This window comes from Microcebus murinus, chromosome 9 (genome assembly GCF_040939455.1).
Source record: "Microcebus murinus isolate Inina chromosome 9, M.murinus_Inina_mat1.0, whole genome shotgun sequence".
NCBI classification, from domain to species: domain Eukaryota; kingdom Metazoa; phylum Chordata; class Mammalia; order Primates; family Cheirogaleidae; genus Microcebus; species Microcebus murinus.
This window is the reverse complement of record NC_134112.1, coordinates 97800861-97813944: the sequence shown is the minus strand read 5'-3', so window position 1 is coordinate 97813944 and position 13084 is coordinate 97800861. Positions and strand designations below refer to the sequence as shown.

The following is a 13084-nucleotide window of genomic DNA, read 5'->3' as shown; positions in this document are numbered from 1 at the left end:
AAAACTGAACCTTGAGTCTTCTGGTCTTGGACTTTTCCCTGTCGGGAGGTTTTTGATTGCTGCTTCAATCTCCTTATTTCTTATTGGTATGTTCAGACTTCCTGTTTCTTCTTGATTCAGTCTTGGTAGGTTGTCTGTTTTTAGGAATTTGTCCCTTTCTAGGTTATCCAATTTGTTGACATATAATTGTTTATAATAGTTCCTTACAGTCCTTTTAATTTTGGGGGCATCTGTTGTAATTTCTCCTCTTTAATTTCTAATTTTATTTATTTATTATTTTCTCTTTTCTCAGTATAGCTCTAAGGGTTTGTTGGTTTGTTTTTTTTTTAAACTCTTACTTTTGTAGTTTTTTCCCTATAGTTTGTTGATTCTCTCTTTGACTTATTTCAGTTCTGATCTTTATTATTTCTTTCTTTCTGCTACTTTGGGGTTTAATTTGTTCTTTCTGTAATAATTTAAGGTATAAGATGAGGTTGTTTATTTGTGATCTCTCTCCTTTTTTAATGTAGGCATTTATTGCTATAAACTTCCCTCTTACTATTCCTTATTATGTATCCCATACTTTTGGTAAGTTGCATTTTTGTTTTCATTCATCTCATGATATTTTTATAGTTCCTTTTTTGATGTCTTCTTTGACCCAGTGGTCATTCAAGAGTATGTTATTTAGTTTTAAGTATGTGTAAATTTTCCTGTTTTCTTGCTGTCCGATTTCTAGTTTCATTACATAGTGGTTGGAGAAGATACTTGGAATGACTTTAATCTTCTTAAATTTGTTAAGATTTGTATTGTGACCTAAAATGTGACCTATTCTGAAGAATGTTCCATGTGTGCTTAAGAAGAATGTATTTTTTTTACTGTTGGGTAAAAAGGTCTGTATATGTCTATTAGATCCATTTGATCTATGGTATAGTTCAAGTCCACTCTTTATTGATTTCATGGTTGGATGTTTTATCCATTATTGAAAATAAGGTATTAAAGTCTCCCACTATTATTGTATTGCTGTCAATTTCTGCCTTCCAGTCTATCAATATTTGCTTTATATACTTAGATACTCTGATGTTGGGTGCATTCCTATTTACTATTTTTATATGTTCCTGTTAACACATTGACTGTCATGTGAGTTGTATTTAACTCACGCTAGTTTTGAGCCTGGGGCCCGCATGAAGCAAACCCTTCAGTTGGTTCATGAAAGTCTTGGTTGTGGATGTTCTTATTGTTACGTTTAATACTGAAAATTTAATTCTAAAAACATGGATTGTATTGGCATATAACTCATTCACAGAAAATAAAACATAACAAATTAGAAAGGATAATTTTGTTTTAATAAAACACCGTGGCCACAGGGAAAAATCTTTTTTTCTTAGTGTGGCAGTCAGTGTGTTAAATTGACACTTTTACCATTATGAAACACCATTTTTTTCCTGTAAAGACAGTTTAGTCTGGTATAACTACATACTGCTGTTTTCACTTGGTTACACTTTGCATAAAATATCTTTCTCATTCCTTTACTTTCAGCCTATGTGTATACTTAAATGTAAAGTGAGTTTTCTTATAGACAACATACAGTTGAATCTTAATTTTTTAATCTGTTCAGCTCCTCTGTATTTTTTATAGGGTATTTTAGTCCATTTATTTTTAAAGTAATTATTGATAAGGATTTACTACTGTCATTTTTAAAAACTATTTTCTCCTTGTCTTATAGTTCTTTTTTCCCTCTTTTCTCTCTTTCTGTCTTCTCTGTTTCATTTTTTAATTCAAGTCAAGAGTTTAACTGATCTGAGATGTCGTCAGTCTCCTGAGAAGGTCCTCACTAATAAAGAAACCTCAGAATCATCTCTCCAACTGTACTGAGAGCCCAGGGCCGAGGTTCTCCGGCTCAGGATTGATCTCAGCATCTGTCTCTTCATCACCTCTGCCTTCCGTGCTTGTTTATAGCTTGTGGGTCTCCAGTTTTAGCGCCTCACTCTTTTTTATATATATTGTTTGCTTCACCCTTGGAATTCTTCTCCTTTTCTGATGAGCTCATCAATCATAAAAATTCTGTTTCTTTTAATAAATTAGGCTCTATTTGCATTTAGCAGGATAATGTTTCAGAATATCCAGTTCACCATCTTGCTTGATGTGTACATTTCAATGCTAAATTTGAAGGATGCCAAGGTTAAAATCTAGTTAAGTCCCTTTCGATGTTAAGCAAATTTCATATATATAAAACAGACTATTGATGTGTGAGTGTGTCTGTCTGTCCTTGTTGCTGGGCATGAATTGATTCTGTTATAGAGTAAATGAGCCATGTGTCCACTTACCATCTTCTGAGGACAAAATCATGAAGAGAATTAAAGATAATGTAATCCTAGAAACTTGAGAGTTTACTTATTACTTTATTGCTATTTTTTTATCACATTCAATAGTAAATCAATATTATAAAGAAGAAAATGCATTTTCAGGAACATAAAGCTGACTTTGGAGATTTGCATAGGAGAGAAATTTTATGTTGACAGTTATCAAAAGATTTTAGTATTATATTTCAAAGCGAACGGTAACTTTTAAAATAATTTGGTTCATGAATAAATGGTGTAATATGTTAAGATTTAAATATTTCACAAAATCTCAAATATGACATCAGGCACCACATTTTACAGGGAAGGCACTGTTATTCATCCCTAAATGACAATAAGTAAATAATTACTCATCTATAACTATAATCTAGAAGACCTGCATTCTGGCACACTGGTCCTTCTCACAATCATTATTAACTTTTTGAGTATAATACACAGTAAACTACAAAATAAATTGCACATGCTGAACAGCAAGGAGTAAAACATATTGCACATGCTGTACAATATACAAAATAACAGAATTAGCAATTTGACATACAATCGAATACAAAATAAAATACACGGTTGTGTTTTGATTAGGGCTCTTTGTAGGCAATTTGCTTCGGGCATGGTTGTGCGACGTCTCTCAATTTCCATGTACTCTATGAGATTCTCTCTGAAATCCTTTAATTTTCCCTCTGACCCGACAGATCCAGATTTTGACCCTTGTAGGAGGCTGTACAACCTATTGGTATAGTGGCCACCCCTCCTCTCCATCATCAAGCCCTCAGTTAGGCCCATCAGCTCCTCCACTTGGTCATCCCCATCGCTCCCCGTAGCTCGGTTATTAAAGGCACAGACCCGCCCCCCACATGCTGCCACCAGCGTGCGGAGGGCTTTGTTGTCGGAGTCACGGATGTAATCCATCAAGGAGCCACCACTGAGGTCTTCCTTGTGGGTAAAGAGGACAATCGTGTGTCTCATGGCATCCCCTCCGAAGATCTCCTGCACCCTCCGCACAGCCTGCTGGTCCTGGGCGGTGTATCGGCCCAGCTGGGTCACGAGCAGCAGCGCGTGGGGTCCTGGGGCCGAGAGTGAGTAGCACCTCTGCACCTCTTTGTACAGAGCTTCCGAGTGGTCCTTCTCAGAAAATATACCTGGTGTGTCAATAATGACCATCTCTCTCTCTGCCCGGCTTCCCCGCCCTTCACTGCAAGTCTCGGTCAGGGGCTGGGCGCTCAGCCTCGACTCAAACGCTTGCTTCCCGAGGAGGCTGTTCCCTGTGGCACTTTTGCCGGCTCCTGTTTTGCCCACCAGAATGATTCTCAGCTCTGACCCACTGGCACGTTGGCTGTTTGTATGTGGTCCTGTTAGGAACAATTTTACTGTGTTACTACTATACTGATCATGGCAATGGAATATTTTCAATGACACAGAGGTTATCCCTCATTATGGGGAAAGATACTCTCACAATGTACTGTGTATGTGAAATAAAAGCTAACTCCATCATCAAATAAAACATATTCATTACAGTTTTTAAAACATCTCAATTTCTCTAGGGCTGCAGAGCATTGCCACATTGGTCCCTGAAAGAACATTCTTAGAGGATGAGATGGACTGGGAAACATAGGCCATCACGCAGTGCTTGCCCGAATCACTCAGTTGGGGCCCTCTCAAAGGCAAATTTCCCGGAGATCAGAGATGTGCAGCCAAGACTGTGGGTTCCATCTCAGGGTGGGCCAAGTAACCTGCTCTGCTCCATGGCCAGAGATCGCTCCTCCGACCTTAGCTGGGCAGACTACGGTCATGACCACCAGGGAAATGGCTGGACCAGAGACATCACAGAATGAGCAGTGTGAATTATTTTTACTGATAAAGAAACGGCCGATAGTTTATAAAGGATATCATGGTTTTGCTTAGAAAGGATAGAATAATTTTATATAAAGTAGGCACAGAATGTGGTAAACTCCCTTCTCTCCTTCTCTGTATCCCTTCAATGTGTGTAGGAGGGTTCTGGGGAGAGGAATGAATGGGACAGAAGTTATAAAGGAGCTTGAGGCTTTGAGCAAAAATTGTGTCTCAGAGACATGAAAGGGGAAGGCGTGGGAGCCACAGTGCCATTTCTGCAGGTCCTGGGGTGGTGGAAGGAATGGCTGTCCGGGGTGGGTGAGCTGCAGACTCGAGCTGCTGCTCTGCAGTGAAGAGACGGAGCCGTTCAACTTGCCAGGCAGGGTTGACTCTGGCTCCTGAGGGTCAACCCTTTGTTTCCTTTACTGTAAAGGAGGAACATTTGACCTATATGAATGAATAAGAGAAGAATCCTTCTGACGGGAGATCTTGGAGGGGAATTTCCCAGCGAACTAATAAGACTCTCCTGCTAGGCCCATTGCCTTAGAGAAAATTGGAGAAAGGGACTCTACATAGAGTATAGAATATCAGAGCCAAAATGGAGCTTAGAATGCATGAAGGAAATTAGCTCTCTGGGAGGCAGTGTGCAGTGGTAAAGCATAAAGAATCTGGAGGGGGTGGTGCCTAGTTTTCACTGTGTTCCAATTGCCAGCCATGTGACTTTGGACAACTGCTTAGTTCTCTGCACCTGGAAAAAAATGATGGTTGATACCACGTGGTGGGGTTCTAAGGATTAAAACAAGGCAATATGTATGAAGAACGTAAAATAACACTGGTGCACTTAATCACTAAGTCAACATTAGGCTAATATTTTCTAAAGTAGCGTCCTTATAAATTAAGTAACTGTGGCCTATGGTGGTTAACAAACTCAGACAAAGTCACCCAGCTAGTTAATAATGGTGGCATCTACTCTTTGTTGAGTGCTTAAGATGTGCTGGGCTTTGTACCTCCTGGTTTACCTGCATTACCTTATTTGCTCCTCCTGGCAATGGTATGAGTTAGGGTTAGGTACACACCAGCGGTCTTGTTAGGTTCAACTGGCCTCTCTGGCTCACAGGACTGCTTGGGCCTCACTGGGACACCAGTCTACTCAAGGATGGGAAACTTAGCCTATCAGAGGGACATTGCCAGGCTTTACTCCTAGTGGGAGTCTATGCACCAGTTCATGGAACACCACGCTCTGTCAGCTGGGGACATCTCAGGGCACTGAGATGGCACGCTGGGCAGGTACAGAAGCTGCCATGGCCCATGGGAGCCACTGTCTCTTGTAACAACTCCGGGGCTTAGCCTCCAGATTCCCTGCAAGGAGCAGGGGAGTTACAAGAGTCACTGCTTAGGGGAGTCTGAAACATAACTTCCTACCGTGTATTTATAGTGCTCCCAGTGTAGATATAATGCATCCATCATGGGAAATTTTCAACCACAAGCAAAGTTTCTAATAATGTTGTAGACATTTTACTCTTATTAAATTACTAGAGAGTCATAGCTGGAAAGTTTAACCAAAGATTAAATTCTCATGCAGAAAGGAAGGGAAAGGGTTTGTTAATCTTTTACCCTTAGGTTCCTTTTTTTCCTACCTTATTTTACCCTATTTTGCGCATAAACCTGCAACTTGCCCAAGGACATAGAGCTATTAAAATTCACAAATTTTGCAGATGGAAAAGGTGGCATTCTAACTTGTTATATGCCTGAAGCATTAGTGCTTTGTCATGTTGCTCTGCCAGCCCTTGTTGCATGTACGTAAGTATTTTCTCTCCTAGTCAAATTTACTGCAATTTGTGGGCATCTTATCATATTTTCCCAGCGTAGTTATTGCCTCACAATAGACATATAATAGAAATTTTACTTAAAAGGAAACAGGCACTAGACATTTTTACATTCTGAAAACGGCAGCCAAACAGTTCCTGATCTACCCCTCCAAGGCTTGCTTAGTGGTGGCCAAACTGTCTTTTTGACCTTCACTAACCTACAATGAGTAAATGAAAGAGTCATTGAAGAGAACCGGTGGGAGTCCCTAGTTGGTGGCCCCCCAGGGAGTGCTGTGTCCTTCTCTCTCACAGTGAGAGCACAGGGGAGAGAGCTCTCTCCATCGAGAGCCAAGTGAAGGGTGTCGCTTAAACAGCCACTCATAAATATTGGGCATGTCTCAGGAAATTGAGAGACAGACATGTCACCTCCCAGATGAATGTTTGCTGAACTATAGAAACTTGTAAACCTACCCAAGTATAGCAAAGTGAAGAGAATTCTTGAGCAAATATTTCAAAGAAATAAGCAGATATCACCTGGAGTTTGAGGACAAGTATATACATGGACACAGGTGTCCATTTCCTCTCTGGAGAATTCCAAATTTAGAAGGTTGGCTAGAGCCACCTAGGAGACCAGGGCCAGCAATAATGGCCTCAGGGGCTTCCCGTGGACAGAATGGCTCCTACAGAAAATAACTAGGCATGGCAGGTCGTGTTGATGGGCCCCTGCCTTGTGTGGTAAGAGAGTGTGACAGGAAGAAGATATGGGGGCTACTGCTGAGGGAAGGAGCTGAGGTCTAGTCAAAGAGGTCACCAGAGAGTGTGCAGAGCCTCAGCACTTGATGGCAGTGAGGACCACCCCAGAGACAACAGCAAGGACAAAGGGACCCTAGAACTTTGTCCTCTTTCTCCAGTCACCCCTCCCCCTGCCTGACTGGGAAGGAGGGACGGACAGGAGAGCTGAGGAAGCAGAGCTGGAAATGACAGGAGGACCTCTAGAAGGTTCCAGCGCTCAGGCTGAGGCTGAACTGGGGGAAGGGGAAGCCAGCATAGAATGTCAAGTTTGACAGTAGACTGGACTGGACATTTCAACACCTGACATATGTGTCATGGTTATTTTAATGAGGCTGTCCTTATAGTCCGTGCTCCTCAGAAAGGAATCTGCCTAAGATGGAGTTAAGAAGTCAAGATTGCATAGTTAGAAGCTGCGTCGGGAGGGAAGACAGTTGCTTCTCATTTGGATCTCACAGAGCTCAGCGTATTCAATAAACAAGATCCAGACACAATAAGCCAGAGACCCCCCCCCATTTTCACAGACAGGGGTTGTGAGTGAACTTGGAGGAGAGGGAGATCTGGGCTCTTCTTAGAGTGAGAGACTGAAGATGGCTGAGGTGAAGGGCAAGGGGCAAGGAGGGGGCAGGAACGGGGAGGACAAGACACAGAGACAGAAACCGGGAGAAACCCACACAGATGGAGAGAAGGGACAGGTGGGGGGAGGGGAAGGATGAAAGGTGGGAGGGGATGGGGAAGAGAGACAGAGAGAGAGACAACCTACAGAAAGGAGAGAGAGGAGAGAGAGGGAAGAGAAGAGTGAATGGCAGGAGAAGGAATATTCCAGGCAGATCTAAATGATCCCTGTATAAGGGAAACGTTTGGGTGCGTGTTTTGGCTCCTGATAGAATATTTTAGCAGTTTTGAGCTGGTGGCGGTGGCAGTGGTGGGAGTTAGAATAAGTTCCCTTGTCCCCCCACCCACTTGTTTAAAATTTCGCCCAGACATCACCGGAAAGAACCAACTACACAGACACAGGAGGTTCCTTTCTCACCAGAACAGTGGCTTTCATTTTGGTCCATTGGTGTTCCTGAGGGACAGAGAGACAAGGAACTTTATTTTTCGGTTCTCAATCACGAAAGACCCTTACATTTCTAGACAACCACGTTTCCTTTGCCTGCTTGTAATGGACAGGTGGGTGGGAAGAGAATTACTACTCCTATCTCACAGGGATATGGAGTCACTTGCCCAGGCCTCCCAGAGAGCTGGGGAGTTTCATCTGTAAACCCATGCCCGGCTCTCCTGTGTTTTTTTCCTCTCACAATTCCTCCTGGTCACCTTCTTTGGCTTTCCCTGGCCACACACCCTTCACTTCTCTCGGAGTCCGTTCTTGGAGTCCCCTCCCCACATGGGAGGCTCAGTCCTCTCCTCCTTTTCTCCCCTCACCCCCACCTCACCTGCTTCCTCTTCTCTGCCCACCCCAAACCGGTCCCTTCCTGTCTCTGTCGAGTCTTTGCTGACTCAGTGAATTAACAGCCTGACTCCTGGAAAGCAGACAGTCTTTAAACCAGACATACACTTCATTTGATCCATCAATTACTTGAATTTTCCTCATTCCCAGCAGTCCCCGGTGGTGGAGCCCTTGCAATCTAGTAACTGTCCGTATGCAGCGAAAAGCATCGTTTTCATCAGATAGTTTCTCTTGCTTAAATCTGGCAGGAACAGACCATCCTACCAGCACAGCAAACTTGTAACCGCATGTCAATGCCCAAACTCTTTCTAGTTAGTGCTTTTTATTGGCTTAATGCTAAGGAAACTCTTTGCCTGTAATGTGTAGAGCAAATTATATACAGTTATCCTGTAACCTGGCTTCATTTAAGCTAAAGGAAGTCACTCTGAATTATTTCCCTTAAAACAGGGCAAATTTTTTCTAATAAAAAGTTAAAACTGTAGCATAGCCTGGGACCCAGTAGAAACCAAGATCAGAACGTTTTGTAAATCTAAGCTTACCTGATTTGCTGTCAAGAGAAACAGATGGCTCCCCGCTCAAACCTATTACTCTCCAGCTCAGCTCGAAGAGAAAAACAAAAGAAAACGGAAGCTCCCCACGGTCTTCTTCTTTTTTATCTCTGCTGAGCTTCTCGGCTGCAAAAGAACCCCACCAAGTGCCTGCGTGTGGAAGTCTCTCTTCTGTCAACGTACAAAATAAATGGTTCGTATGTGAAAGTCAATCAGTAGTTATTTGCTACCATATGGGCCAATCTTCTCTTTAAAAGTGAAAAAAGAGTGCTTGAATGACTTCATCTGGGCAGGAAAGAAAGACAATGTTGCCAGGGGAGCAGTAGATGTTGTTCCTTCCCATGTGGGCTGTGTCCCAACAGTTAGAGGTTTGCCTAAATGCAAAAGTCCCTCTAACAAGGGCTTACACCTCATCCACGCTGGCAGCAGGGACTGTTTTGAAGGCAGGTGCCGCCGGGGAGAGGGGAGAGCACGGGAGGAGGGGCACCTCTGCCAGGCACTGTCCAGGGGAGAAGGACACAGAAAAGGGAGCCCAAAGGCAGGTGGCGTTGTCTGAGTGGCCGTGAGCAGCAGTCATTAGCCACCCAGACATTTAGCCATAAATCACCCATGGCTTCAGGGCATCCGGGCTGTTTTTTCCTGTCCAGCTCCGTAATTTCAGGAAACGTACCCCTGGGGAGAGATTATCTAGGCTATGTCTACGACAATAACCTGGATGTAGTATTCTGTTCAGGAAGAACAACCCAAAGAGTTAAAGTTGAAATTATCCAAATATTTTTTTTTCTTATATGTAAGACAATCACCACAGCAGGGCAAGAGAGAAAATGGAATTTACATTGTCTTTAAATACCCCAGATTATTAGTGACACATGTCACTGTCTTTCCCAGTCCCTTGATCGGGAACAATTATGTGGCCCTAAACTCGCTGTAGAGGGAGGCTGGGAAACGCAGTGGAGCCCCTGGCACGTGGGTGAGCACTAGCACCTTTACAACACACTGTTACTGCTTTGTTTTGTATTGTCCCAGGTCCTTTACCGTATAATCGCTTACGTGTGCTTACAGAACAATATGACACGGGCAACTCCTGCGGAATATCAGTTCATCTATTCCTAAAAATAAAACATTGTGTTTAAAAACACACCCATTTCCTTTTTATTTATGTGTAAGACAAATGTAATGCAATATATACCAATCCCAAAGCCCATCAATTTTCTAAATCATCTATGAAACTCAGTAAACACCTATTTGTAAGAAAAACTATCACCTTAAACTATAAAAGCTTAAAATATTGCATTTCTGAATACCAAAAAAAGGGAAAGCTGTTGGATAGCATAACAGGAGTCTGGGGCAGTCTACTTGGTGGATTCTGTGGATTAGCACCATGACTTTGCTCATCCATCCCTCTGCTTGTCCATTTTGAGTGCTGGCCGTGTCTTCATTTTGGTAGAAAGATGGATTTATGGTTCCATGAATTACGCTCAGGAACAACAATGTCTAGAAAAAGAATTATGATCTTCCTCTTGTATGACTCTCTTTTTAAGGAGAAAGTAAACTCTTTTTTTATGGAAAAACATAAAATGATATATATGTGTGTATCTAATAACAGAGCTGCAAAATGCATAAAGCAAAAATTGTTAGAACTAAAGGGAGAAAGAAATGGATTGACAAATAATTGGATATTTTAATATCACTCTTTTAGAAATTGATAGAATAACCTGACAAAAAAATTCATATGATATAGAAGATCAGAAAAGCGCTGTTAGCCATTGTGATGTAATTCATACTTAAAAAAAAATGCCTTATAGAGGCAGAATACATGTTCTTTTTCAAATGCACATCTACAGTCATGAAAACAAAGAATATGCTGGAAAAAAACTAGTCTCAGTAAATTTGAAATTATTGAAATTATACTACGTTATGTTCTCTGACAATTGGATTACATAAGAAATCAATAACAATATGATGTTTAAATTATGTCCAAGTATTTTAAAATTTAAAAGCTGATTGACAATGAAAATACTACTTATAATTTGTTGGATGCACTTAAATCAGTGCTTAGAAGGGAATATGTAGCTGTAAAAGTTTCCGCAAGAAGGAGAGAAAGGAAGGGAGGGCGGGAGGGAAAAGGAAAGGAAGGAATTCTATCACGGACTGGGAGAAAAAATGCACAAAAACATGTATCTGGGAAAGGACTGTTATTCCTGATAAAGAGCTCCTATAACTGAATAATTAAAAAGACACAGCCTGCTAAAAATAGGAAAAATATTGAACAGATATTTCATGAATGACTAAAAAGCTCATGCAAGTGAGCTGAACATCTTTAGTCATCAGGAAAATGCCAATTTAAATCAAAGTGAGGTAGCACTACATCACTCAGAATGGTTAAAATAAAAAAATAAAAGACAGACAACAAGGGAAGATTTGGAACAGCCCGAACTCCCATGCCCTGTTGATGGGCGTGTAAAATCTTACAGCACTGAGAAATGTCTGGCAGTTTCTGTGTCCTGCAGTGGAGTATTAGGTCTTTCTCCATACATAGCACATATATTTCTTACCAGGTTTGTTCCTAAGAATTTAACTTCTCATGTTACTATTCTAAATCAGAATTTATCCTTTTACCCTATTTTTCAAAGAGCTTTTATTTCTGTGACGAGAAATACAATAAATTAACTTTATAACCAGCTAATTCACTTGTTTCAGTATTTAAAAATTATTTTTATTTACTTTTGATTGTCTCGGAGTATCCCCAGGATTATCACAGACTCTGGTGCAAATAATGGCAATTTTAGAGCCCTATTTCCAAAACTACCTCTTGTTGCTTTCTCTTGTATGATTGCATTTACTGTTACCTTTTTAAAAGTGAACTAATGTTGTGTAATTATTTTCTATTTTAACTGCAGGGCACCTAATATCTTATCATTAACTGTGATGCTGGTGATTGAAATTAATTAGTTTATTTTAAAATCAGTGTATACACACTTTTCTCCCATTAAAGGCCTTTATCTGAGATGTAAAGCTGGAAAAAAAATTTTAACATTCATTGAGATATTTCCATGATTTTCTCTATTGACCTACTGATAGTGTAAATTACGTTAATAAGTTTCCTAATATAGGTGATAGGTACGTGTGCTTATGTAAAAAAATGGGTTCCAAAGCATGCAGACTGTTGAGAGGAAGATCAAATGCAGATGAAGGAGGTTGATTCCCGGGTGCTCTCAGGATAAACACTGGAGGGAAGGGAAGAACACAGGAGCAGGCAGGGAGAAGTTAGAGCGAGATGTAGTCACAGTGAATGTCAACTCCACTGGGAGCTCTAAAGTTTGGATGGACCTTCAGAGTGAAGGTGAGGGGGCTGGACTTTATGATTCCACTGACCGGTTGCACTCCCGGTTGCACGCTGCCCCTGGGAAAGACACTTGACTTTACAGAAGGCATCTGTCTTTAGCAGGAGCCAATTTCTGGACAGGGCACACAGCTCCACGCTGAGAGCTAATCGCTGGGCATACTCCCCACAGCTGAAGGGATAGTTTTGTTTTTTACACTGTTCTTCTAGGTTTGGAGACTAAAATATTACTTCTCCCTCTTCATCCTTTGGGCCATCTGAAGAGATGTCCCAGCTTGGTTTTTAAAGATCTCCCTGATGAAATGACTTCTTGGCCAACTCTCCCTACTTCAGTCCCTTCTGAACACTGACCCATGAACATACAAGGCCTGCATTCTGTGCTCCTGTGAGTGATGTGACTACAGCCTTAAGTGAAGGTCCGACAGATGTTGGGAGGGGAGGGGGATGGGAAGGGCCGTGGCTGAGCATTGAGTGTGTTTTATGGTAAACTATGGAATTTACAACAATTCATTTTATTCTCATGTGTCAAGGCAATTCTGGGAAATGGGTCATGCCATTGTGGGCAAACTGAGATATATTTGACAATCACTCTGTGGTTTCTTGCAAAGGGTTTATTTAGAAAGCAGTACTGTTTAAGAGAACACTCTGTGATGATGGAAATGTTCACTGTCTGCATTGTCCAGTGTGGCAGCCACTAGCCATATATGGCCGTCAGGCACTTGCAGTGTGGCTGGCGTGTTGGAGAAGCTGAATTTTACACTTTTTTCTTTGTTCGTCCCCTCCTCCCTTCTGCCTGCATCACCCCAGCCCCGGGACAAGACCCGACTGAGGATGGATTTTGCATTTTAATTTTAATTCCTATAATTAAATGGCCACATGTGGCTAGTGGTTACCATTTTGGACAGTGCAGTTATAGAATATATCATTTTTAATAAGATAATATAAAACATTGTGTTTAAGAAAAAGAGTGCACAGGTAAAGAT

General features: G+C 41.5%; 1 protein-coding gene and 1 long non-coding RNA gene across 2 annotated transcripts in view; one reads left to right on the top strand and one right to left on the bottom strand.

Moving 5' to 3' along the window:
* The window catches only part of LOC142872948 (uncharacterized), a 16388-nt gene extending 3304 nt beyond the window's left edge, over positions 1 to 13084 (top strand). The window contains exons 2-3 of the long non-coding RNA XR_012921057.1: positions 8806 to 8951; positions 12365 to 13084. This is a non-coding gene — a long non-coding RNA (uncharacterized LOC142872948). The remainder of the gene's footprint in view (positions 1 to 8805; positions 8952 to 12364) is intronic.
* LOC105883165 (GTPase IMAP family member 2) lies at positions 2359 to 9132 on the bottom strand. Its single transcript, XM_012786139.3, has 3 exons — positions 8750 to 9132; positions 7794 to 7829; positions 2359 to 3682 (listed from the first exon to the last, which is right to left on the bottom strand). Exons 2-3 carry the CDS (start codon positions 7819 to 7821, stop codon positions 2697 to 2699), a joined length of 1014 nt encoding a protein of 337 aa, XP_012641593.2. The 5' UTR covers positions 7822 to 7829; positions 8750 to 9132; the 3' UTR covers positions 2359 to 2696.

Coding starts and splice junctions, on each gene's coding strand:
- LOC105883165 (XM_012786139.3), bottom strand. CDS start 7,821: ATGGACCAAAATGAAAGCCACTGTTCTG. Junction 3,683..7,793: donor AAATGAAAGCCACTGTTCTG/GTGAGAAAGGAA, acceptor TGTTCCTAACAG/GACCACATACAAACAGCCAA.